Source organism: Periophthalmus magnuspinnatus, chromosome 22, assembly GCF_009829125.3.
Source record: "Periophthalmus magnuspinnatus isolate fPerMag1 chromosome 22, fPerMag1.2.pri, whole genome shotgun sequence".
NCBI classification, from domain to species: Eukaryota; Metazoa; Chordata; class Actinopteri; order Gobiiformes; family Gobiidae; genus Periophthalmus; species Periophthalmus magnuspinnatus.
Window position 1 is genome coordinate 19136062 of NC_047147.1, and position 26899 is coordinate 19162960.

The window sequence follows — 26899 nt, forward strand, 5'->3', positions numbered from 1 at the left end:
AAACTTATGTTAACCAAAATCCCTATGATTTCAGTGTGTAGATTTGAATCCTCACAGTGTGATAAATACCTGTGCACGCGCATACACATGAACACATGAACACACACACACACCAGCTGTTGTAATCTGCTGAAAGCCTCTGTCCCCATGGCGTTATCACCTTTAATGGAATCTGAGTGACACACTTTAGGTCGCAGTGCAAAGAGGATGAATGCTCTGTCACTGCTGTGGTGTGGAGGCCGCTCTAGTGTCAGACAGGAGTCACCTTCTCAAAGTGCTGTCTAATACCGCATGCTGACTTGGGCAGTGGTGGAAGAGATACACAATTTTGTTACCTAAGTAAAAGTATCAGATGAAAAAGGTATACTTCACCTCAAATGATACTTCACCTCAGAGGATACTTAAAAGAGTAAAAAGTAAAAAAAAAAATAATAATAATATTTTGTGTAGATTATGCAATCTAATAAAGCTTCAAAGGTAGTAATTTTGATAAAGATTTGTGCTGAATTTCGTTCAGCAGAAACTATTTTTCTCCTTTTAATAGATTCTTTTTCCAGACCAAGGTTTAGTTTGTTTTCATACCTGACAGTTTTAACTGCTCACTAGTGATGTGTCCGTCAACTGATTTAAACAGGTTTTGGCACAGTCTTCCTGCTGCTGGATGCAGGACGACAGCGAAATCTGAAGTCTGACTTCTTCAGGGCAGTATCCCAGTTGTGTGAGTGTAAAAAAAAGTCCCCCTCTACCTGTTTATAGTCCATAGTCATTTTTCCCCCGCTGTTTTTATTTATATATTTTTGTTTGCTCAAATTATGAACTTGATGACATTTTTCAATATTGTAGCTCTAGCATCTGCTGATATATGAACTGATACTAGTACAGAGACTGAAAACAGCACTTATTTTCTTAAAACAAAATTAACATTAGACAAAACTGATCTGTTTGTGTTATGTAGCTGTTATTTATCCCTCAAGTAACAACAAAACAGCTTTGAGTAACTAAAAGTTCAAACATGAGAAGACTCTCTGGACCAATTACGACCAGTAATTTATTTATTTATAAATCAATATTGGAAAGCCGATATCCGTTCACTTTAACATACCAGACCAAAACAATTAAACAACATCTCCTAGTCCATGATAGTTTGTCTTCTCCACTAATCTAAAACCTGAGTACACATCCAAACACATGTCTAATATTTTCCTGGATGTTTCTTACCCTCGCAGTTGAACGCCTCTCATAGTCCATGGGTACTGTCTCAGAATGATACAAATTTTAGATTGTTACCATAGCAATAAACAATTTAAAACAAAATATCTTTTACCTTTGAATAGCAAAAATGCCTTCAACGTTTATGTTGACCAAACTTTTAATACTGCAGTGCTAGGGAATACTGGAGAACTCGGATGAACCTCTGTACCTTGTTGCAGGCACTTAAATAAATGATGTAATATATACTGTATTTAATAATAGGCTTCAGATTTGGTCTGTACCACTACCAAACAATGACAACAACACCTCAAATTCCTCTGCACTATGTTATTTGTTTTTTCAGTGGACTAGTGCGAGATTGAGTCCTTTTGGTGTTGGCTGATTTCCAATGCAGGCTTTTAGATCAGCAGTGGTCCACTTCCAACTCTGTAGCAGGCTTAGAAAGAGGGTTAGACTGGAAGAAATAGGTCAACTAAACACGCTAAATATAGATTCTACATGTGTGCTGCCGGCTATGTGGAGTACTGTAGAATATTTAAGTAATTTCTAGTAGGACTCCACACTTCTGAATACTGAAATACTTGATTTTCTGAAGTATTGCGAGTAGATTTGCGATTTATGTTAAAACTGTAGGATTCTGTTCAGAGCGTGGATTGTAAACATTAATATTTGAGAGAAAACTGATGAACTCACATGATTAGCAATAACTATCCATGTACGTATATCTAACTTCACAACTTCAAATTTGAATTAAAGACGCTCTACCTGATTTGTACACGTTAAAAACAGAACTAGTTTTATACTGTTTTAAACAGTTTGAAGTGGTCCAAAGTTATTCCTCACTTACCTTATGCATTCTGAGCATTGTAATTACTCACCACGATGAGTTTATAAACACTTTTCACAAATTTCGGAGACTAGAGCTGAGTTTTGCTATTACGGTAATGCTAATGCTTATATTTTGGTACAGATTTGGACAATAACAAAAAAGAAATTGGTAGTGTAGTCCATGGAGTGTAGTTAATTAAAGCTGAGTGTGCACAAACAGTAGGTGCCTATAGGGAGGTGTCTGTATGTGACCTTTTCCCCCTTGGTCCCTGGAGAGCCTCCCCCCGTTCACGCGCCTCATTACTCAGTGTCCATTAGCTCCAGAATACGCAGCTCTTCCTGATATTATTTATTCATCTCTGTCAAATTTAGGCACAGAGTGGGACCTTGCATTTACAGTTATTGTGTAAGGAATATGTGAGGAGCACACTGCATTTGAACAGTTTGTTTCTATTGGTTTACATTCTTGCTCACATTCTTTTGGTGACTTGATCAAGGTGAGACAGTTCATTGGATAAAGTGTTCGACCACCGTTTTGAAGGTTGACAGTTCGATCTCAGCTCTGACAAATGCAAGACACTTGTAACACCTTGCCTATGTATGAATGTGGTGTGTATGAGTAGTTGGTTGTGCAAATTGGCAGCCTCATGTCAGTCTACCGCAGGGCAGCTGTGGCTATAGCAGCGGCTTATCACCATCAAGTATCACATCAAATATTGTTTAAAGTCAGATTTTTACTGTCTTAAAAAACATAAAAAAACAGTTTGCAGTGGTCCATCATTTTTCCTCACTTACCTTATGCATTCTGAGCATCCTAATTCTTCACACCAATGACTGGTTTTCATAACTTTCAGAGGCCAAAGCTGAGTTTTGCTGTCACGATAATGCTAAAGACAACCTTGCATGCTAACAGTACACGCCCTGATTCTTTGAAAAAATATAATTACATGTACATAGCACAATATAATTTCATGTGCATGTACATAACAGCGGACAGGGGCTGCTTATACAATATTTCAGTAGTGGGGAAAGACACATTTTGCTCAAATAGATGGAAGAAAATCAGGTACAGGACATTTACGGTTCACTCTTGAAGGCATAAAAAGATGTTAAGAAGTGTTCACGGTGAATGTCACAATTTTTTAATTAGGACAATATCGGGACAACTTGTTTTAAGTCAATTGAATACTCCACCTACATGTGAAGTGCTTTTTATATGTTTACGTTTTATTCATTTAACTTTATCAATCAGAAAGATTTATACCATAAAGCTGGTCAGTGTTGCCAAGTACACAGTTTTCCCGCAAAAATTGATGTTTTTTTAAGAGCTGCTGCAGATTAAAAGAGCTGTTTTCCATGTAAAGTGTACTGATTTAGAATAATCCTAATGATACTCCTGAATTTTGGTGACAAATCTTCATATCCAAAGCTATCAGCACTTGGAACTTCAATTTGTGGGAGAGAGGGCGACTCTGTGTCACTGGAGGAGCACTCCTTTCATAAATACAGTGGAAAACAGCTGTGCCATACGTGCCGCGTGTTTTGGCCGTTTTTTCAGATGCTCTTATGCGGGTTGAGTCGCTGAAGCCTGGCAACCCTGAAGCTGGTTACTACTTGAGGAATAGCGTTGTATAGACCAAAGCAACGAAAGAAAACTGAAGCTGTCGTTCCGTCATGGCCTCAATAATCATGCATAATCTTACAGTTGTGATCTTTCTTCTCTTAATCATTGCGCTAAAATTGAATGTCGTCACACTCATAATGCAGTTGATGAACCACACTAATGCCAGCCTATATACACACTGACCATGTGATATAGTGAACAGTATATACAGAGTTCCCTAGGGCCTGGTTTAGCCTCCAGTCTTGTTCTCTGGCAGTGGCTCCAGAGCTGCCATTTGATTTCAGCACAGCCCCAATCTCTAATGAATCACTGCTCACAGCCAGTATGTTCCCTCAAGCCCCATCACCGTCACTATAAATAACCCCTTATGAAAAGCAATATATCAGAATACAGTTATTTGGTTAACCTTCACAATAATATGCACAAGGGTTTTTGAAGCAGCACAAATGTGGTGGCTTCTATGTGGAAAAGTAATTAGCAGTATTCAAGCATCTCTGAAGGTGGTATAACCAGAGCAAGATCGTGCAAGACTTCCAGTTTGGAGTTTGCATGTTATCCCTATGTGCTTCATCCAATGAGCTTAAAACATCCCATCTCCAGTTATGTCCATCTGATCATGAAACTAGCTTTAGATGCTATAAATCTATTTTCATTAAAGGTCCACTATGAAACCTTCCCGATTGAGGGACCTGCTTACCTCCATGGAGATGTTATCACTTTGCCTAGAATGTTCCACCATAAAGCATTAAACATATCTATTTTCATGGGGACAAGCATGTGATGCCCCCAGGCCAAGTTACAGGTCATATCTGTGGAGAGGCACGGTTTTTCCAAGAATTTCTCTGATTGAATAAATGAACTAGTACAGGAGAGATAAGTTAGATGTCATACAGTGGAACATTCTTATCTAGACAAAGCAATAGCATCTCCATGGAGACAAACATGTGGTAAACCCCATAACATAAAAAAGTTACCTTGTACACCTTTAACAGACTAATACCACCTAATGTCAGAAACTTTATTATCATAGGCTACTTTTAATTTTTTCTTTCTTTCGTTCCTTGAATATTAAATGTTAATTTTTAGATTTTTTTAGGAAAATTGGGAGTGAGGGAACTTAATGAAGTTAAAGTAGTAAAGTACTATACTTAAGTAAAAATGTTAGGTATCTAGATATGGATACTTTTTACTTTTACTTCACTACATTTGAGAAGAGGTATCTGTACTTCCTACTCTACTACATTTTGTGCTGAAAATTCTGAGGGTTTATTGATAACATGTTCGTAATTTGAGAAAACAAAAATATACAAATAAAAACATCTAGCTTTTGAACAAAATTCTGTACAAATCAGTAAATCAAGTCAATCAAACCAAAATCTGCACAGAAAACTTTCACATGTACATTTTTAAACAGGCACTTTAATAATTTCAGTCAAGTTTTTTTTCATTTGATACTTTTACTTGAGTATTTTTTGCTCCAGTATCTGTTTTTTACTTAAGTAACAAAATTGAGTACTGAAAATAGGTTACACACAAAATAAATATTGTTTTTTCTAATTCCTATGGCTTTGGAAGTAATGGATTCAACATTTTGAACAAACTGGATATTCTTAACCCATCAGTTCAAACCTAATTTGTGATGCATTGCTCCATTAGCGACAACTAGGCTACCTGCACACTGGTTCTTATTCACGCCTTAGATTTGGCTGCGAGGTCAGAGGTCATGTTTAGAGTTGACGTGTCTACTCAAGTGTGTGATCCTTAATAGGTGTTGGTGACAGAGTAGTTGATGGAGCAGTGCATTCTGGGTTAGATTGCTTTGTGCAGAGGGAGTAACAGGATCAGGAGGAGGTTGCGGTCCGTGGAGGTAACAGCCGGTCTGGACATGTGCAGAGGGCTGATCTGTAAACATGAGGGCTAAAACAGTTGAAGTGCCAGTAGCCGGTCTGGGAGGTGGGCGGTGGGGGAAGGGGATAGGAAGGAAGGCCAGAAAATTGATTGCATTGTGGGGGTGTAATCTTGATATTCAGACTTGTCCTGGTTTGGTCCAATTGAGCCCAGTTTAGTCCTGATTGGTTTTCAAAAATCAAATAGGCCTACTAATCAATACTAAAGCTATTTGAAGCTAGGTACTCATTTGAGCAAGTACTATTACTACAAAAATCACATAAAAGGGTCCAAATTTGTTCTTTCCTGAACAGTTTTAGAATTATCTTGAGTTAGATTAGATCAGTAGTCAGAACTAGTAATGAACAACATAAAAAGTCCAATCACTTAGTCTTGAAAATCAAATTGCCGTATATTGAGATTTTATATCATCGCATATAAACAGTAGTCCTGCTGAAGGTTAGATTTGGTCCTGTTCTAGTTCTGGGTTGTTCCTGGTCCAGCCCAGGTTTAGATTATTCCAATTTTTATGTGGTGTGTGCAAGTGTGAAGTCAGCCTTCATTTATAAATGTCACAATAGACCTCCAGGTCAGCCCTAGATGGGTCTGCATAGCCTATTATAAAATCAGTAGTTTATAGTCTATATTGCCTATCTTATGGTTGGTATGGTCCATTCTTGAGTCACTTGTGGGTCATAATCTAAGTGACTTCTGTGAGTGTTTTTTGTGATTTATGCTCATTTCAATTACTTTTGCCGGGGATCAGATTGGTCAAAAAGAGAGATACCTGGGACATTTCTTGTATAAAACTGGGACAAATAAATGGTTTGGGATAAATTTGCTGGGACAGAGGACACAGCGCTCAAAACTGGGACTGTCCCGAGTAAATAGGGACGTCTGGTCACCCTAATTTTTTATAATGTTGCTTTCTCATCAAAAACATACCTGGAGTTGAGTTTTGTTTCATTCACATGTTTAACACACAAACCCTGCATATTTAGATTGAGTTCTTCTCTCAAACTGAAAACACTTGGTTCCACCTTGTGATGTCATGTGGTAATACAGGTGCTCCACTGAGCTTTTAAACTCCATGCACCTTCAGTAGGATCATTAAACCCTAGAATATATGCTATAACTCTGCTGAGCAAAAAGTAAAAGGAATATTTTGAGGTTTGGAGATGGAGACAGACTAATAATAAAGAGTTGCTCAAACATGTGTGAATGAAACAAAACACAACTCCAGGTCTGTTTTTGATGAGGTAACAATATTTTAACATGATTTAAAACTCACATGAGTCGATTTTGCATTATACAGGACCTTTAAACTTCTAAGGTGAACATTTCCTTTCCTTGGCAGCTTTGCTAGGTGCAGAGGAAGTTGTATATTAGCATGTAGCTAGGAACACAGGCTAACACACCTGCATCATAAATGACTACTAAAGCTAGTTGTGAGTAAAAAATCATCTAAAAATATTATATGTTATACTCTTTTTAAATATCTTTAATTGATTTACAAAAGTCTCCTATTATCTTTTTGACTAGTCTAGTGCCTTTACACATTAGCCACTGCACAGTAATAGCCAGTTTGCTAGCTGTGGGATTTTTGCTACTTGAGTGCACAGGTTTAAAGTGCATGGAGTGATTTTACTGCATGAGTAGTTAAAACAGGATGCAGTAGATGTAGGGCCTTTGGGGTCACGGGGTCATGGGGTCAAGTTGTGCCATCATCATAAATATAAATGCATTGTAGTAGAAGCTGAAATGATGCACACAAAATGTACACATGTTTCCTACTACAAACAAACAACTGAAGGACACATTTTTACGATGAAGTATTACATTTAGCTGGCTGGCTAATTTGGTTACAATCTTAAAACAGTATGCTAGCACGCTTGGGTGTTTTATTATTACACAATACAAAACAGGTGCTCATTGGTCATCTATCGTTTTGAACAAAATCAAATTTCTCTCACCTCAAATTAGCAGAGTTTCTTGCTTCGGTAATTGATTTTTAATTTTTTTTTTAAATACAGACAGACTGTGCATGTCCCTGATTGAGTAATCCACCTGTCAATTACACCCATCTGAACTAAGGGAGATTCAACAGTGACCAAGGTCACATTTTTGTAAACTATTGGAGAAGTGTCTGTTCTGGATCCCAGGCAAACTCTACACATATTTTCACAGAATAAAGCTTGGGATTGTTAAACATATTGGATATTTTCTGTGCTAGTTGCCTACTGATCCTGACAACAATAAGCTCAAAACATCTCCATTGAGGTGTCTTGCCCAAGAGCACAAGCAATATGTAATGGACAAACACGAACCTTGCTCCTGTGCTCTGACTGAACCAATACAGTTACCAACATGCTTTTGTAACAATGCTACTTTGGACAGTTTGGGGTAAATTATTTATCATATAGAGCCATTTATTATGTATAGTGTTTGCTGAACGCTTTGGATCCAATAATCCTGAGGCAATATTTCATTAGCTGTAACCCATTTTGCCTTGGGTGAAATTTCTTTGCCAAATTGTAACTCGCTGGAGGTTTTTGCTTGGTTCATTTACGCAAAGTTGTTCTAGTTATTTGAGAAGAAAATAACAGCTATGTAACACATTTGGAGTTTTGTGTTTTAAAGTGCCCATACTCCATTTTCTGATCCATGTTATAATGTTGTTTCCTCCTCAAAAACATAGTTGGAATTTCATGTTTCATTCACACATGTTTAACACACAAACTCTGCATGTTCTCTCAAACAGAAAACACTCTGTTCCACCCTGTGATGTGAAATAAAGGTGAAAGGTAGCTGTAGCTGAAAACTACCGCTTCATGACAACAGAAAGGTGGAACAGAGCATTATGATCTTTGGAGATGTAGACAGGCTAATAAGAAAGAGTTATTCAAACATTTTGTGAATGAAACAAAACACAACTCCAGGTATGTTTTCCGTTCAAAACACTCTCCTAAGTCTAAAACTCACCCTAAATTCAGACAAAACTAAGTTTATGCTTTTCACAACTTCTAAAACACTTACTCCAAATCTCCCTCAAATTTGCACTTCTGAAAGTACTCCAATTGAGTTGGTAGACAGATATAAGTATCTAGGTGTATGGATCGACAGTTCACTCTCATTCTCGTTTCACATACAACAAATAACAAAGAAACTGAGACTGAAATTAGGATTTTTCTTTCTAAAATCGGGCTTTTGAGGCCAGAAAAAGGCTTGTGGCTGCCATTTTCATGTCAGTGTTGGACTATGGTGATGTGGTATACATGAACGCTTCAGCTCAGAGCCTGCGAGCTCTGAACTCAGCTTACCACGGAGCGCTGAGGTTCATCACTGGCCTCAAAGCACTCACGCACCACTGTGTGCTATACACTCGTGTGGGCTGGACGTCTCTGGCCACACAGAGACTCAAACACTTGTACTTACTTATATACAAATGTATTCTTGGTCAGCTTCCTTTTTACTTGCAAAGGCACATAGTTCAGAGAGATGCTGGTGCCTACAGCCTTCGCTCACAGGATCTGCATTTTGACCGATCTGTGTTTTTAAATTGTGTGTGTATGTTTATGTTTTTTTTTTTTTGTACCTAAAACTGTGGCCGCTTGGCCAGGACGCTCTTGGAAAAGAGAGTTTTAATCTCAATGAGTCTTTTCCTGGTTAAATAAAAAAAAATGTTTTTGATGAAGGAGCAACATTCTAACATGACTTAAAGCTCAGAAGAGACAATTTTGTGTAATATTGGACGTTTAGGGACATAAATGCTGTTTTCAGTCTCTGTCCTGGTATCGGCTGATACCAGGTAACGCCAAATATTTAAAACCATAGTATTGAATCGGTGCATTCCTAGCCTTTTAAACCATCATCAAAATAGCTATACTCCGAAAACAGTATAGCCCTCCTCGGTCCCTCTCTTGTCCTTTCAGATGCCCCTTCAGTTTGGCTGTGCTTCTGTTGGGATGTTTGGAGTTCAAAGGTCACTGACTTTGTGAATGAAGTCTTTGTATGGATGGAAAGGTCCGTGTAGAGTACATTTCCTCTTGTCCCTCTGGAGGCCACAGATGTTACACATGCTAGAGTTGTTTATGAAATTAAAATGTGACTGGTGGTTACACTCACCTCATAAATATCAGAGAATCAGCAAAGCATCGATAATCAGTTTCCTGGATAGTACAGAAGATATGGCTATGTCTGGGTCGATGTCTTCATCCATCTTGTGGTTGTCAGGTCAGATGGGGAATATTATGGAAAAAAATAGTGACTTCTTTGATGCACAATGGCTCCTATTTGCATTTTTTGTCATCAGCTATAGAATGCTAAAAATGGCGAAGCATAATTCAGCTAAATAGCTTTAAAAGTTTTTGTTTTTTAAATGTTTGTATCATGTTCACCTGGGAAAATAAAAAGATGTTAGCAGAAAAATTCAAATGTGTTAACTTAAAGGCACAATATGCAACTTTCTGGAAGTGGAATGTTATTTGCATGATTTCACTGGAATTAAAATCATACTTGGGAACATTCTACATGGAGAGAATTTGAGTTTTATACTGTGGAATTATAGCCAAAAGAACAGCATTTCCATGGAAACAAGCAGGTAGAGGTCCTCCTGCAAGCCAAATAAGAGTAAGGTTTGAGGAGAGGCAAGCCCGCTACAGTAAGGACACATGTTTTTCAGTGCCATAACCAAAAAACAAACACACAAAAACATGCTTTTATTTTTTGACTAAAAAGTTTCATATTGTGGCTTTAATCAGGTGGCTATGGCACAAGTGGAGTCATTCTTTCCTACACCAGTGTACATAGACACTGGGGGCAAGGAGTGTTAGGTGTCTTGCCCAAGGACAAAACAAAAGCATTCATCTGTGGGAGCTGGAATCGCACCGCAAATCTGTGGGTCAGTGAATCTGAACACTCTACCAGTGATGTGATGGGATTTGAACCGCTAGCCTTCGGATCAGAAGAACAGCACTTTACCACCTGACCTACTATCACCCTATCCAATGTGTAACTTTCTTTTGTTGTGTGTGCAGGGGGCCCGTGTGTGGGTGAGAGAGAAGGAGCAGCTGGTTCCTGCCACAGTCAACTCCTGTGGAGATGGGACCCTGGTCGTCACCACAGACTATGGAGAGGTAAGGATCAAAGCCCTTAAAGCAGTAGTCCATTTTCAAACTGTGACAGCAGGAAGTGGGTAGTTAAAACTGACATCCCTAATTTGATTGTAACTCACCCTTAATTAGTATTGTCATGAATTTGTCACGCTTTAGAACTGCTTTTTCGGGTGAAGTGAAGCAGTATCATACTCTTAATCCTAATCATGGTGGGAGATGTACTCAAAGTTGTTAATGTAAACGTACAGATGCCAGAGCAAAAAAATACTCAAGTTAAAGTATCACATGAATAAATCTACTTAAGTAAAAGTATTTAAGTACTCCTTTAAAAATGCACGTAAAGAGTAAAAAGTAAAAGTATTTTGTGCGGATTTTGAGGTCTTATAAGTCTTATAATGTATTGATTTTCATAAAGATTTGTGCTGAATTTTGATCAGCAAAAGCAATTTTTTTTGGTCAAACCACAAACGTGTTGAAAATAAACACCTGAGACTTTTCAGCAGGTCTCACACTATTATATAAAATATTTAAACTTTTCAGTCCTGTTCATAAATGTAATGGAGTAGAAAGTAGAGATACCGGCTCTCAAATGTAGTGAAGTAAAAGCAAAAAGTATTCAATTTAAAATGAAGTAAAGTTTGCACTGTACTTCACTACTTTTACTAATGTGTTTTTGGTTGGTCCCCTTATAGTCCCGGTCTAGTTCAGGGTTAGTTCTGGGTTTAGTGCCAGTTTATTCCAATTTTGATGTGGTGATTGTGCAAGTGTGAACACATCCTTAGTCAGTGCTACTTGTCTCCTGTATAAAGGCTTCACCAGGGCTAAAATTATGTCCCTCTATCTCCGCTTTCATGTCCCACTTCCAACATCCCATCTTCCTCCTCCTCCTTATTCATATTCTATATTCATCTCATCTGTGACACACTTTTGCAATCCAGAGGAAAGCCGGGGGAGCTGCCAGTTCTAACGCAGTTCAGTTTTGTTCTACCATTATTTTAACACCTCCCCACTACTGCATGTCCTGAATTCAACCCTTTAATACCAAATAGACGTTAGCTTTGATTGTCCACGCTCTTAATATGTTGAACCACTTGCACATTTTGCAGCTAGGATCAAAGCTAATAATACATTTTTTGGCCCCAAGATGCCACATCACCTTGGGTTTGAAATGTACCATGCTATCTTTGCCTCGAGGGACCAAGCATTCTACAAAGGCTGCATACGTTAAGGGAGCTGTCTTAACGAAGAAGGATGCTTGGAGGGGTAGCCCAAAATGGTGTCTGAACGCATTGATTCGCATGGCAGTGGATTACGGTCGTCCAGTTTTAGCTAGCCCAACCCCCACCCATAGCTGCTGCTGTTGCTCTGACTGCTCTGTCTCTGCTAGCGTTGGGTGTTTAAATGTTAGCGCAGTAAGAGCCAGTGAATATTTGATGGGGATTCTGCAGGAGGTGAGCATTACACAGTGAGAACAGGAAACAGCCGGCGAAAGTGTCCCCTAATCAGCCGTAGACCTAGTTTGGTGCCAAATTATGCCAAGCGTCGGAGCTGTGGGCATGCTGAGGGGTGTACTGCTTTTATCAATGTATATTTAAAGTAAAGAGACCGCAATACTCTATGTATTTAACAAAAAAATATTTTTATTTTTTTTTTCAACGTATTTCTGAACAATAAATACACCTGTAATTGAACAAATGCCAGCTAGGTTTAATTCCATACTGTGTAACATGTCAGGCAGAGCAATAACATCTCCATGGAGACAAATACTATAAGCATTCTGGGCTAAAGCGAGCTAAATGGCCACAGTAATGTTCTTTAAAAGTCATTCATTTTTCCGTGTATTTCAGTATTAGCAGCTCTGAAGGTCGCTGTGTGCCGTCTGCATCTAATTATAAATTGATGTCCAAAAATCAGGAAGTGTGTGTTAACATGCTAGTTATTGTTAGTATTACTGTTATTAAAAATGCTTATAAGCTCATTGCGGTGAATAATTAGGATGCTCAGAATTCATTAGGTAAGTGAGGGATAACTTTGGACCACTGCAAACTGTTTAAAGTAGCATAGTGCAGTTTTTTTTTGTAAAAATGAGCTACAGCGCCTTTAAGACTGAATGTGGCTTCAAATGCTATCCTTCACCAGAAAAGTTACATAGTGCATCTTTAAGTGATAATTAAGTTAAAATTATAGAAACTGCCTTCGATCTATTATGCTGGCTTTACTACAGTGATTAAATCCAATCGTTTAAAAGGAAAGTTAAAGTACTAATATGCCTCTCACGCAATAAATAAAATATGACTTACTATTTTTGCACACTTGTCACTGTAGAAACCTCCTGACCCACTTCACTGTGCCACCCGTAATCAGCATTATGAACTGCAGCTGTAAAAAAAAAAAAAAAAAAAATGCACAGAGCTTTGTGTCACATCAGCAGAAGGCTCCAGTTTGCATCATTCATAAGGCTTTTTCATTCTACACCAGAGAGCTGTATACTAACAGCGCTGAAACAGTACTTAACAGAGGTCCTAGGGGTTGTACAGGGAGCAACCATTACTTAGCACCTATTAGCATTCTGGGTAATCAAAATAGACGTGTTGCGCTAACTGGCCGCTAAAGATTTAAATGACTATCAGATTTTATCCCATGTATTTGAGTGAAATTTGTCTTGCTACGATATAGACCTGGGACGATATTGAAATTTGGTGTCACGATTATCATGGTCAAAATAATTGCGATTAACAATTATACCACGATAATTATTGTTGCTGACAGTTTAAAAATGTTCTGGAGATGAATAATTCCAGGTTCCATATTTAAACAGCTGTTAAAGTATTGTACTTTGTTATAAGTTAATGGCGATTATCTTTTGTTGGCGATTATCACGATTACGAACGATTATCACAAATGATTATTGTTATCCCTTTTTATCACGATAAACGATAATACTGTTTATCGTCCCATCCCGACTACAATACAGATATGGGTTTCAGATGACATCATAATATTGTATAGGCCAATAATATTTAACACAGATGTGGGCAGCTAAGATTAATATTGTTCAAATCAAGTTTTTTGTTGTTATATAGTGAGTTCTTGGGTCTAGTCACTAATAGAAATGATCAGATTCAGTATGTGTGCATTTACCTTTTGGATATTTCATCTGGGAGTATGACCTCATCACATCCGAGAATCTGGAAACAAAGAATAAAGAGTTTTATTGCCCGAGAACCAGAAAGTGCGTTGTTAGCATGCTAGGTGTTGTTAGCATTACCGTCTGTGGCTTCTGAAAATTGTGAAAAGCACTTGCAAACTCATCACCGTGAATAATTAGGCTGCTCCGAATGCAAAAGGTAAGTGAGGAATAACTTAAAACCGTTTAAAATAGACTATTCTCTATTTGCAACAATCATTAATATTTACTGCATATGTTGAATTATGGAGAAAGGTAGGGAAAGCAGGCCAGCCACAAATGAGGTAAATTATTTGCAGAAACTAGCAAAATGTAAATCAACCTGCAGCTGGATATAGTTGGGCTGGTATTGATGCCAAGCCCTAATGTGAAAATAAAATAAAACGTTCCTACGATGGATAATCTGGTGGTGCAGTCAGTGAATTACTTTGAACTGAACAGGGCTTACTGTATAATACAATCAGATCAAATAGGATATATTTGATGAATCAGAAGTGGGTCAGTGAAACTATACTCACTGAAGGCCGTCTACAAAACAGGACAGAGAGGGAAGGGAGCTAGTGGGATTTGAAATAACATTAGACTGGAAATATTACCATCCAGGGATTTCAGAATGATGAAAAATGAGGATCGTTGCTGTAGTATTTAACAATTTAAAACAGAATATTATATCTTTTGAATGGGAAAAAGTCCTCAAAATGTTGCATATACACAGTTGAAACCCATGAATTTTGACATAGCATTTATCATTTCTAAACATCTGTGAAACCGTATCTGTTTACATGATTAAACACATTGCAATCAAATAGTAGTGCAATGCTAATACACATTTTAAAGTCCTATATTACGCAAAATGTGAGCTTTTAGCCATGTTATAATGTTGTTTCCTCCTCAAAAACATACCTGAAGTTGTGTTTTGTTTCATTCGCACATACTGAGTTATTTAGTCTACATCTCCAAAGCTCAAAATCCACTGTTCCACCATGTGATGTCATGGAGTGTTTTCAAGTTTACCTTTTAATTTTTGTTAAGTAGAGATGGGCAATTCCAAGGCTAAAATTATCCAAATGATTCTAGTGAAGATGTGTGGAGTTTACAAACACAGTGGAGCACTTCCTGTATTACCACATGACATCACAAGGTGGAACAGAGTGTTTTCTGTTTGAGAGAAGAACTCAGCGTAAATATGCAGGTTCTGTGTTAAACATGTGTGAATGAAACAAAACACAACTCCAGCTATATTTGTGATAAGGAAACAACATTTTAACATAGATCAGAAAATAGCGTAATATGGGCACTTTAATTAAACAAGCACTTCCATTATGAAGTGTGACTTTTTTTTTTTTTTTTACCCCAGAAGGCCTTTAATATCCAAACAAATCGCCAATGGCCCTGGAACACAAAATGTAAAATTGGAAGTTTTATTGCACCATGATAAGATTGTATGTTTGTTCTGTTTCTGCGCACAATTCAATAAAAATGAGCCAATGACTCCATCAGTATCTTGGTGCTCACAACACTCAGAAAAACTGCCCAATGAGCTCTTTCTGCATAGCTCCAATCAAATAAAATGCAGATTAACAACTTCAAAATCAATACAGAGAAACAGTAGTGCAGTTTTATATGTACTATGTATTTTTTCTGGTAGAGGGACTGCCACCTGCTTGTCTATAGATGTTATTACAGGAGTTTTTATGGCTGACTAAACACTTACTGTGAGCAGGATTGCCACAGATCTGACCTGTAACTTGGTCATGTGGTATAACTTGCTTGTCTCTGTTGATATAGATTGATATAATTATAATTTTTGTCATCCACAAACTTGGAAGTAACATTGGTGTACTGTTAGCATGCTAGTTGTACTTATAAACTCATTGCGGTGAATAGGATGCTAAGAAGTTTAAACCGTTTAAAATGAGCTATTTCTGTTTTGTTTTGTTTTTTTATGTTTTTAAGATGATACAGTCTGGTACAGCTCCTTTAACTTGAACATTTAGCTCAAACAAATACTTTTATTTGATCAAAATGGCGACAAAGCTTGTTTTCCTAAGACCAACTGCCACTCAACACTACCGTCCAAGCTGCTTCCCACTCTGGTTTAAGCCGTCTTATCCTTATCAAAGTATTCTCCAAGATCTTTTTTGTTTACATTTTTAAAGAGAGGATACAATCACGAATCAATTCAAAATATAATTCTGCTAAGTAATAATTTAGCCTCATAGTTAGCGCTGTGCTAGCCTGTGCATATATAGGTCACCCCTTTCTCATCTCTGCTGCTGTTTTGCATGTTTCAGTGAGAGAGGGTCTCACTGGAGGACTGTGCTTTGTGGTGTACTGTGTGGGCGGGTTGAGACGATAGTGCTGGAGAAGAAGGCAGCGGAGATGTGGGGCAAGGAAAGAATCAAAGGAAAAACAGAGCAATGTGATATTTTCTATTGACTGAGCATTATATTGAGGGAACCAAGCAACCACTACATGCAAGACTATACCAGTTCATTAGACAGTCCAATTCTGGGTTACAGTCTGCGATTCAGCTTCATCTTAAAGCTACAAACCACTCAATTGAAGACAGCGATGTGCAGATTTTAAGCAAAAAAATTGATTTGAAAGAAAGTTGAAAGTATCGAAAATTAGATACTAATCGAAACCAGATGCTAATTTGAGCAGGTATCGATACTCTTGAACAATTTTATCTTGACTTTTATCAGAACTAGTATTATTTTTATTGTCTAGTATCACAAGGGCCTTTAAAATAATCATTTGGATTTCAAAATCGGTATAGAGTATCTGGTATATTCGTATTATTATAGTTTTAAATTTTAGTATCGTGACAACACTAAATGGGCGTGAAGGAAGGTATTTTTGTGAAGAAAGAGAATCTCTCTTTGAACAAAAATGGTGGACTAAAGTTTGATCTACCAGCTGTTTACAGAAGCCTCCTCAGACAAGAACCATCAAATTGAAAATGGCTTTTGGCTGGGAGAAAGAAAAAAACAAAAACAGTGTGCGCATGACTGCCTTACAAAAGGAATGAACAGAACCAGATGCATTTGACAGAGGTGGAAAGTTAGAGATGTAACATCATAATATTATGTGTTGATGTTTTACGTTTTACATATGTTTTAGCACCTCAAAAAAATACCTATGCTGGAAACATGAAATCATGACATCACAACACGCTTTAGTCCTGTTGTTGTCAAAAAAGAAACTAATCACATTCTCATACTATACATTAAGATAATAACTTAAATGTATGTGTATTAGTTACCTTTTTATTAGGTGTTAGTTAGTTAAGTCTTGATCTATAAGTTGTTTCAGCTTTCAAAATATTTAAATAAGTTTATGATTATATGTTTAGATTTGATGTCTGCGTAATCTCTCAGTCATCCAGGTTTGTTAGTTTTAGTGTAGTTAGCTCCTCCCTTCAGACAGATATAAGGCAGTGTCCTGTTGACTGAGTTGCTTTTTTCTTTTCTTTTACTATGTTCAGATTTAACTTTTGATATTTCTTAATCATATTGACATAACTGTTTCAACAAATATCTCTATTTGCTACTGTGAAGTGATGCTGTGATGATGTGCGTAGCCTCGACAGCCTCGTCAGCAGCATCCTAGACTAACAAGCAGTTTCTAATCCATGTCTTCAGTTAATTAAGCGTGTCAATAAACCAGCGTGTGCCCATAAACACATGCTAAACATATGCATGGAGGTCACGCGTGTTATGAGTGGAATGCATCATATCAGACCGACACTCACCCTGAGGACCATCAATGGTAGTGATGGAAAACGTGTGTAACTTCAAGGAGTATTGTGCAGTGGTGGACGAAGTACTCAGTTTTGTTACTTAAGTAAACGTATAGATACTGGAGCAAAAAAACATATTCAAGTAAAAGTAAAAGTATCACATGAAATTTACTTAAGTAAAAGTACAAAAGTACCCATTTAAAAATGTAATTAAAGAATAAAAAGTAAAAGTATTTTGAGTTTGAGATCTAATAAAGCTTCAAATGTAGTGACTTTGATAAACGTTTGTGCTGAATTTTGTTCAATAGAAACAACTGAATACATTTTCCCTAATCGTTTTTATTTGTATTTTTTGTTTGCTCAAACTATGACCTGGACAAAAATAAACCCCTCAGACTTTTCAGCAGGTTTCAAACTATCACAAAAATCCAAAATGTAGTGGAGTAGAAAGTATAGATACCTTTTCTCAAATGTAATGAAGTAAAGGCAAAAAATGTACAGATACCTACAATTTTTACTTAAGTACAGTACTTTACTACATTTACTTGGTTACATTCCTCCACTGGTATAGTGATAATGATAATCAGATGATGTGTGCCAAAACGTGTCTTTAAATGTATTTGATTAGGTAAAATAAGTAGAGTAGGTAGTAGACAAACTGAAGTGACTAGTGTATGAATATAAATTTGTACCCTCATTTGAAAGATTGTAAGTTTTGTATTTTTAAATATGTATATTCAAAATAATGTTGATCCATCCATACATCCATTTTCTTCTGCTTATCTGGGGCTGGGTTGCGGGGGCAGCAGTCTAAGCAGGAACTCCCAGACTTCCTTCACCCCAGACACATGCTCCAGCTCCTCCGGTGGGACCCCAAGGCGTTCCCAAACCAGCCGAGAGACATAGTCTCTCTAGTGTGTCTTGGGTCTTCCCTGGGGCCTCCTCCCGGTGGGACATGCCCGGAACACCTCCCCAGGGAGGCATCCAGGGGAATCCGGAACATATGCCCGGGCCACTTTAGCTGGCTCCGCTCAATGTGTAGGAGCAGCGGCTCTACTCCGAGCTCGTCCAGTGTGACTGAGCTCCTCACCCTATCTCTAAGGGAGCGCCAAGCCACCCTGCAGAGGAAACCCGTTTTGGTCACTTGTAACCGCGAAGTTGTCCTTTTGGTTATTACCCAAAGCTCATGACCATAGGTGAGGGTAGGAACATAGATTGACCTGTAATTCGGTTCAAACCTTCATGTTAAAAGAGCCGGCTCGTTCATGAACATTACATCACTAATTCAAATCTAATACCTTCACTCTTTCAAGCTTTTTGTCTGTACTGCAAATAATGGACAAGACCTACAGACTGCTTCTTATAATAAAAAAGATTGTGGCGCATTTAATAGGCCTATATAAAGCAAGTCAAACCAGGAACCAGGAATGACAAATAATAATAATAATAATAATTAATAATAATAATTAGGTCAAGACGCCTCACTTATTTGAGCGAGACTAGTGATTCAATCTTATCTGCACAGGCTACAGTCCAGAAAATTTTGTCTGGTTATATTTAAGATAGTAGTACTCAGGTTTGTGTTAGTAGGTCACATTTGGCATTTGAGTTGTACACAGTTGGATGAGTGCTTTCTAGCCGTGAGATGTGTCTGCACGCAGCAGCCCTGCACTGAGCTAGCATAGCCTCAATGAAGAGCTCTTAAGTGGAGAGAAGTAGATTTATTTAAGTGCAAGATGTCTAAACGCCTCCAGCACTTCCCTTCTCCCACTCTCAGCAGACAGACACAACATCTGCTACTAATGTTTCAGCACAAATGCCCTTTTAACCAGCACTGCTAACAAGCTAGCAAGGAAGCGTTACAAATTTGGCTAGGGTAGTTGTAGTACATTGCAAAAGTAACTTTTTAGCATATCAGCTAGCCTGTCGAGTTTAAATGCCCAGCACAGGCCGATATTTTGTTTTGGCCAGCCTGCTGCCTAAAGAACACTAGAGAAAAAAGATGCACATAATGTGACTATACAGCTGTCTGAAAGGTTTGTGGTAAAAAAAAAAAAAAAAAAAGAGTGGTGCTTGAGTTTGTAGTTAATTTAAATTACATAATTTGGGGAAATAATATAAATCTGACTACCTATCAATCCAGATATATTAATATCTTTCTCTGAATTCTAAGTAATTGATATTGGCAATTTGCTAGCATAGCAGCTAATTTGTCAAAATGGCTGCTGTCTGGAGTAACTGTTGAGGCGAAAACATTTGAAATTTGTTTTTGGCTAATTTTAAATTCTAGGTTGGTATACGCAAAAAAATAAATAAAATAAAAATCACATTTTTGTTCACATGTAAGCTTTTTAATCTTTCTTTATCAAAAATACTGGCAACAAATACTAGCCTATTGTATCTTGTTTATTTTAGCTTGCGGTGAAAAGTGACATAAAATAGTCATAGGCTTTTAGCTTATGTGTGCTTGTGCATGCTAGGTGTGGTGTTAGCATGGCCTGTGCACCCCGAGGCTCTACCTGTGGGTGAGGTGTCATGTTAGATCTGTTACGCTGTCTCTCTTTGTGTGTGACCTAATTCTCGTCTGTTTTTGCCGATTATGTCAAGTGTAGGTACAGCGTGTCCGGAGACATTTTGTTTCCAGTTGCAGGGGTGAATCAAAACAAGTTTTAGGGGGAAAAAAATCATGTGGAAAAAGAAAAATAGATATATGTCCTTTGGCTAAAAAATGAAAGTTGAGCGCCAATATAATTAAAACAAATGAATACTTTTAAAACAGAAAATGCTTACTTGCCATATGCTTGCCAACTGCCATATTTCTTCTTGTGCACTAGGCATCCCTGATTTTTATTGTCTTAAAAACAAACTTGTTCATTTTAAACAGCTTGCAGTGGTCCAAAGTTATTCCTCACTGAACTTATGTATTCTGGGCATCCTAATTATTCACCATGATGAGTTTATAAGCACTTTTCTCTACTCTCAGAGACTACAGCAGAGTTTTGCATGTAAGTAAAGCTAACAACAACATGCTAACACACGCTTCCTGATTATTCTTTATAATTAGATGCAGGAAACACGCAAAAGACTTATTTTGACCCCCAGAGCTGCTTATACACCATATCTGTACTGGGGCAAGACAAATATATGGGAAAAAAATCGCATACAGGGCCATTAATTAATAGTAAATTCATACATAGAGACATTGTAACTAAATTGTGTCAGGACGTTGCAAGGTATTGACTATTTACTGATTAAACGTGTGCTCCTTTTGTGTGTGCAGGTGCTGTACCTCCAGACAGCGGAGGTCACGAGGGAGAAGGTCTATGCCATGCACCAGTCCAGTATTGATGGAGTGGAGGACATGTCGGCCCTGGCTGAGCTCCATGAGGCGGCCATCATGCACAACCTGTACCAGCGCTACCAGAAGGACAACATCTATGTGAGTGCAGCTGTTAGCACTACTCCTGTCAAATGCAACCTACTTTGTTTGTAGAGAGCTTTAAAATTTCCCTGTTCCAAGTCTGTTTTAATATATAACAAATAATGAAAATACATCTTTGTTCTGCAAAAGGGAGACAATGAGGTGACATTTCATTTGTAATTCATCTCCAAAATACAATTCAGTTCAAAAGTTAATTTCTATAGCACATTTAAAACAACTTCAGCTGACCAACGTGCTTCACATAAAAGTCAACAAAAAAACCCAACTAATATATAGATAACATAGGAAAGAACAATAAAACACCAAGATATCAGGTTTAGCTAGTATTAAATGCCAGGTAGAATTCAAATATTATTCCAGTATTATTATTTTGAAAGACTAACTAGAATGTGCGAGGCATGACTCCTGCTATGGATTTTTTGCAGGCTAAACTCAATTTCTAGTCAATATCAATTCTACTACTGACCACTAACTGCCTGGATGTGGTTCTGTTACAGTATTTCCATCTTTATCACATAGAACTGTCAGACGCACTCGCCGCAGCCTGAACAGTGTCAAACCTGAAGGATTATAGTCCAGCAGTCAGTCTCTCTATGTGATCTAATCTAGATGATGAAATATTATCCATACAAGGATTTCCCCTAAACTGATCACAAGAATTCACCACGGCACGAGTCTCTTTCTGTGTCATGCATATCACTAACTGTGGACTTTGGGCAAATACAGTGGAATATGACAGTGAAAGGGCGCTGACCTAACATTTAGCAGTTTCTAAAAACACATTGTGCCCCAGAATGCTCTTTGATATTTTATAAACGATGGCAATTGCAGGTGACATTTGAAGTTTGACTCATTTGAACCAGGAGCAGATATGGTTCATTAAGGAGGCATGTTCTGTGAAATGGACATTTATGAGCTTTTAACCACGTGGTAACAGCGTTCCCTCATCATTAGTTAAGTTTAGTGTAGTGTTATCATGATACTAAAATTTCAAACTTGATTTCGATGCTGAGGAATAGACTTGATACTGATTACAATACTACAATGATGATAATAAAAAACACTCTTTCTTTAGAGAATAGAATATAATTGTCAACATTAAATCGTAGGTCCAGGTAGGTTCCATAGTGGTCCATGGGCATATACTAGTCTATGTGGTCTAGTTCTGGTACAAATCAAGATCATTCTATTCAGAAAAGGTTCATTTCTGTCCTGTGAATGTGGCTTTTTAGTATTGATGTCGTCTAGTTAGTTGATACTAGTTTTAGTATTGGTTAGTATCTGATCTTCAACACTTTTGACAACCCTAGTTTAGAGTAGTATTTCGACTGATTAAGGCATGTTTGAATAATCCTGTATTGTTGTGCTTCTGAGGCTTGAGTGCTCAGAAAATTTCCTTACCCTTTTATTACAGATATTAAAAGCTGCACACCCCAATCAAGTACATGACTAGATTGAAAACATTCAGAAGTTAGGAGGTTCTATCATACATAGGCAACATGGGTGAAGTGTCTTGCCCAAGGACAGAAAAACAGTATGCATTGGTGGTAGAGAAATTACATTGCTGTGCCTCGTCAGCGCCACACTGCCAGCTCAGTCCTCGTTTTGTTGGCCCTTGTCATCAGAGGTATAATACTCCCTACCACTGACTAGATTTAGCTAATTCTGTCAGCATTAATATCAGCAGCACAGACTAGCGATTGATTAATATAAGAAGTACGCCATTTTCAAATTTTTTCTATAATATTGATGGTGAACTATATTTCAAATGACCACTAGAGGCAGTATTTTTTATTTATATATTGATCAAAGGGCTCTGTAACTTTTAGTGCTGACTTAACACAGTGATGCATCATTGTTTCATCCAGCTTTTGTCCAGCTTCCATTAGCTGACACATTAAATGCTATTTGGAACTAGCCCAGGCATATTTTACAGGATCATTGATTCTCTTTAAGTACACTGTATATCAAATCGCCTTCACACAGATGAGGACCGCAGGGTTTCTATCCAACCTTTACAATCTACAATATTTTGAATTGTAATAAATATTGTCTGTTGTGTTTTATTTTCTTAGCATATAAATAGTTGTCACTGTCACGCTAAAGAATAATACAGAGCAATAGGAAGTCATTTGGACGACTGCCTTTGAAACCTTTGAGTTACTGCCCAACTCTACCAGATGAAAGCAAATTATTGCTTGGCGCAGTCTAACTTCATGTTCAGATCTCAAATGGAGCGACTGGGCTTGTATATATACAAAACAATACAGAGAAAAGATTAGTACCACTATATAATACATACCCCTTAATTAGCCTTAATAAAATAACAAATAGTTTGTTAAAATGATTTGTAGGATTTGTAACTATCTAATGAAGGGGTTAAAATTAGATGTTAGGGTTAGGCCATTACTAAGCCTGAATCATTCTTAAAGGGCCCATATTACACTGTTTTCTGATCTATGTTATAATGTTGTTTCCTCATCACTAACAGACCTGGAGTTGTGTTTTGTTTCACTCACATGTTGAACACACAAATCCTGCATATTTAGGCCTCAAACAGAAAACACTCTATTCCACCTTGTGATATCATGTGGTAATACAGGAAGTGGTCCTTTGTGGTCCATACACATTCACTAGATCCTTTGGATGATTTTAGCCCTGAATTTGCCTATCTCTACTGAACTAAAAGTAAAGGGTAGATGTTAATTTGATATCTACCACTACATGACATCACAAGGTGGAACAGAGCCTTTTGAGCTTTGATGTTGGCACACTAATAATAAAGGATTACTGTGTGAATGAAACAAAACACAACTCCAGGTATAATAAGGAAACAACATTATAACATAGATCAGAAAGTATAGGCCCTTTAAAAGACAAAAATATAGCTTTATTTATTTCTCTTTTTTGCAAGGTAAAATCTACTCTCAAGTACCTATTTTGGCTCTGTTTCTCCAGACCAACATCGGCAGTATCCTGGCCGCAGTGAACCCGTATAAGCAGATCTCGGGCTTGTACGACCTGGAGAAGGTGCACCAGTATTCCAGGCACCAGTTTGGAGAGCTCCCCCCTCACATCTTCGCTGTAGCTAACGAATGCTACCGCTGCATCTGGAAACGCCATGACAGCCAGTGTGTCCTCATCAGGTGGGGAGAATTTCATACGCTCTGACCCACATTGGTCTCCCGGCAACAATAAAAATAAGATAATTAATATGCCTAATGGAGGGTGTTTGATTGCCTATGTGGACCTAATAAAATCCAAGGTTATGCGACAGGAGCTGCTCAAACAAATTGATTTTAGTTGATGAAAGGATAGTGCGTGGTTGTTAGACTAAATAAATACAATAGATAGCAAATTAAAGGTGTATTGCGTAACTTTTCTGATGGAGTTACACCAGGCTAAGCTACAGGTCAGCTCTGTGGAACATTTCAGGCAAAGTAATAACATCGCCATGGAGACAAGCCAGTGGTGGAAGTTACATAGTGCAGTTTGATTGCTATTTGAGTGTTATGATTTTTTTTTTTAATTATAGCATAATACTTTATTTGTTCTGTATTTAGTTATTATGGAAAATAACTAGTACTACATTTCAAGATTTTCTATTAGTTCTTTGTCTGGGATCCAGAATACACACCTCATCAGTACTTTACAAAGATGTGAGTCTGATCACTGATGAATCTCCCTGTTTTTAGATGGGCGTGGTTGACAGGTGGATTAGCCAATCTGGTACAGGTATGGTCCACCTGTATCAGAAAAAATACAGGACAAAAGTATAGTAGGGGGCTGAAAAACATGGCAGATTTCTGCAGACTCAGTGAGTGAAGCATTAAACTCTGTTAATCTGAGGTGAGATAAATGTGATATCTGTAAATCACAGGTGACCAATGAGCTTTTTCGTTTCACATGTGTCACTGAAAAAAAACAGATCTGATTGGACAATCACGTTTGCCCAGGCTTGAGATGCAACAGAGGACATGGGGACCAGACTGAACTCAATCTGTATAAAAAATACAGATGGAAGATCATCTTCTGGATTTGGCAGGCAAACTACTTCTACTGCCATCTATTGCTTACTACTACTAAGATTACAAAACCTGAAGAGAACATGCTACCCAATTTTTCAAAGAATTACATGTCTTACATTTATAGATACTATTATTAAGCATTGTTAGGTTACCATGAAGACTTTTATTTGTTTAAACTATATATTTGCTATATATATGCTTAAAAACTGCATGACTTGGCATATTATTGAGCTGGTTTTGTCTAATGTTTGTTTGTATTTTGGATTACAATTACACTGTGTGCTTAGTCACTGTCTGAGATAAACTGCTCCTGCAAATATCAAAGCTCCACATGCATTAATCACACTAAATGAGATAGTGGAAGGTTACAGAAGGTCAGGGCCTGTTCATCAGATTAAAAGTCTATTTCATTCTCTCTCATACTCTTTCTCTCGGTCTCTCTCTTTCTCTCACCCCCTCTCTCACTCTCTCCCTCTTTCTCTCACCCCCTCTATCTCTTTCTCTCTCTTTCTCTTACTGTCACTCTCTTGCTGTCTCTCTCTCATTCTCCCTCCATCTCTGTTGTACACATGTGTCTGTTTCAGTGGAGAGTCCGGAGCGGGGAAGACTGAGAGCACCAAACTGTTGCTCCAGTTCCTGTCGGAGATGAGTCAGAACTCAGCCGGGACCCCCGCCTCGGAGAAGACCACGAGAGTGGAGCAGGCCATTGTACAGAGCAGGTTATGAGCATATTCATCAGTATCACACAATTAAGCCACATCTAAATGCATTTTAAACAGCTTTTTCTTCAAATATTTGTAATAGCAGATCGTTAGTACTGTATTGTCCAGTACACTAAGTAGTAATAGACATTATGCACTACACAGTCACTACACTGTCATTACACTTGTTGTAATGGTGCAGGGGTCTTACCCAAAAACACAGAAACAGTATGCTATACTAGTAGGGATAAAATGCAACTTTCAACAGAAATTGTGAAACTCACAGTTATCTAATAATAAATCTACAGAGATTGTATTTTTTAATCCAATTTGCACCAATTTCAGTAACAGCTCTGCGTCATGAGGGAATAAATAGCTCTGATAAATACTATAATCCTCTCCTTTTGTGTCTACAGCCCCATAATGGAAGCCTTTGGAAACGCTAAGACTGTTTACAACAACAACTCCAGTCGCTTTGGGAAGTTCATCCAGCTGCACTTCTCTGAGTGTGGCAACATCCAGGGAGGCTGTGTCATCGACTGTATCCTTCACTCATATGGGTCTGTCACACCCCACTCAGACCACACCCGGTCCAGCTGCACCTGCTGTGTGGAGCACTTTAGTTCTAGTTACACTCAGAGCAGCGCTGTGATGCTGTGTCACCACCTTTGAAGGCTGCACACATGAGACCATCGGTTCACGCCACTGTTGATTTATTTAGGGAAAATGCTGCTGAGTGCTCGGGCATCTGGTCAGAACAGACTCCCAATGGAAATAATAATTCACTGGCCAGTAAATACAAGTATTTATTTATATGATGTCCTTGACCCGGTGTCACAGATTTACTGGAGAAGGTAACCTGCCTGAGGACATGCGCTGCACCTCTTCAGTCCTCTCTTATTAAAAATCATATGTCTTTACTGTAACTCTCATGAAATGTGTTTTGTTGTATTGATTTTGCTGTAGAATCGTGTTGTACGGCAAAACCCAGGGGAGAGAAACTACCATATCTTCTACGCACTATTGGCAGGGGCTACAAAGGAGCACAGAAGTAAGCCAGCCAACACATCAGCAACAATGAACAAATATAACTTAGGGTATTTCCATTACATAATTACACCCGTTACATCT

General features: G+C 37.9%; 1 protein-coding gene across 1 annotated transcript in view; it reads left to right on the plus strand.

Annotated features, from left to right (window-relative positions):
• Window positions 1–8826: 8826 nt before the first annotated feature.
• myo10l1 (myosin X, like 1) overlaps window positions 8827–26899 on the plus strand; it is a 46439-nt gene continuing 28366 nt past the window's right edge. The window contains exons 1-8 of the mRNA XM_055231300.1: window positions 8827–8937; window positions 10588–10686; window positions 20878–21036; window positions 23998–24185; window positions 25652–25786; window positions 26185–26309; window positions 26609–26622; window positions 26735–26819. Coding sequence (XP_055087275.1) covers window positions 8827–8937; window positions 10588–10686; window positions 20878–21036; window positions 23998–24185; window positions 25652–25786; window positions 26185–26309; window positions 26609–26622; window positions 26735–26819 — 916 coding nt within the window. The remainder of the gene's footprint in view (window positions 8938–10587; window positions 10687–20877; window positions 21037–23997; window positions 24186–25651; window positions 25787–26184; window positions 26310–26608; window positions 26623–26734; window positions 26820–26899) is intronic.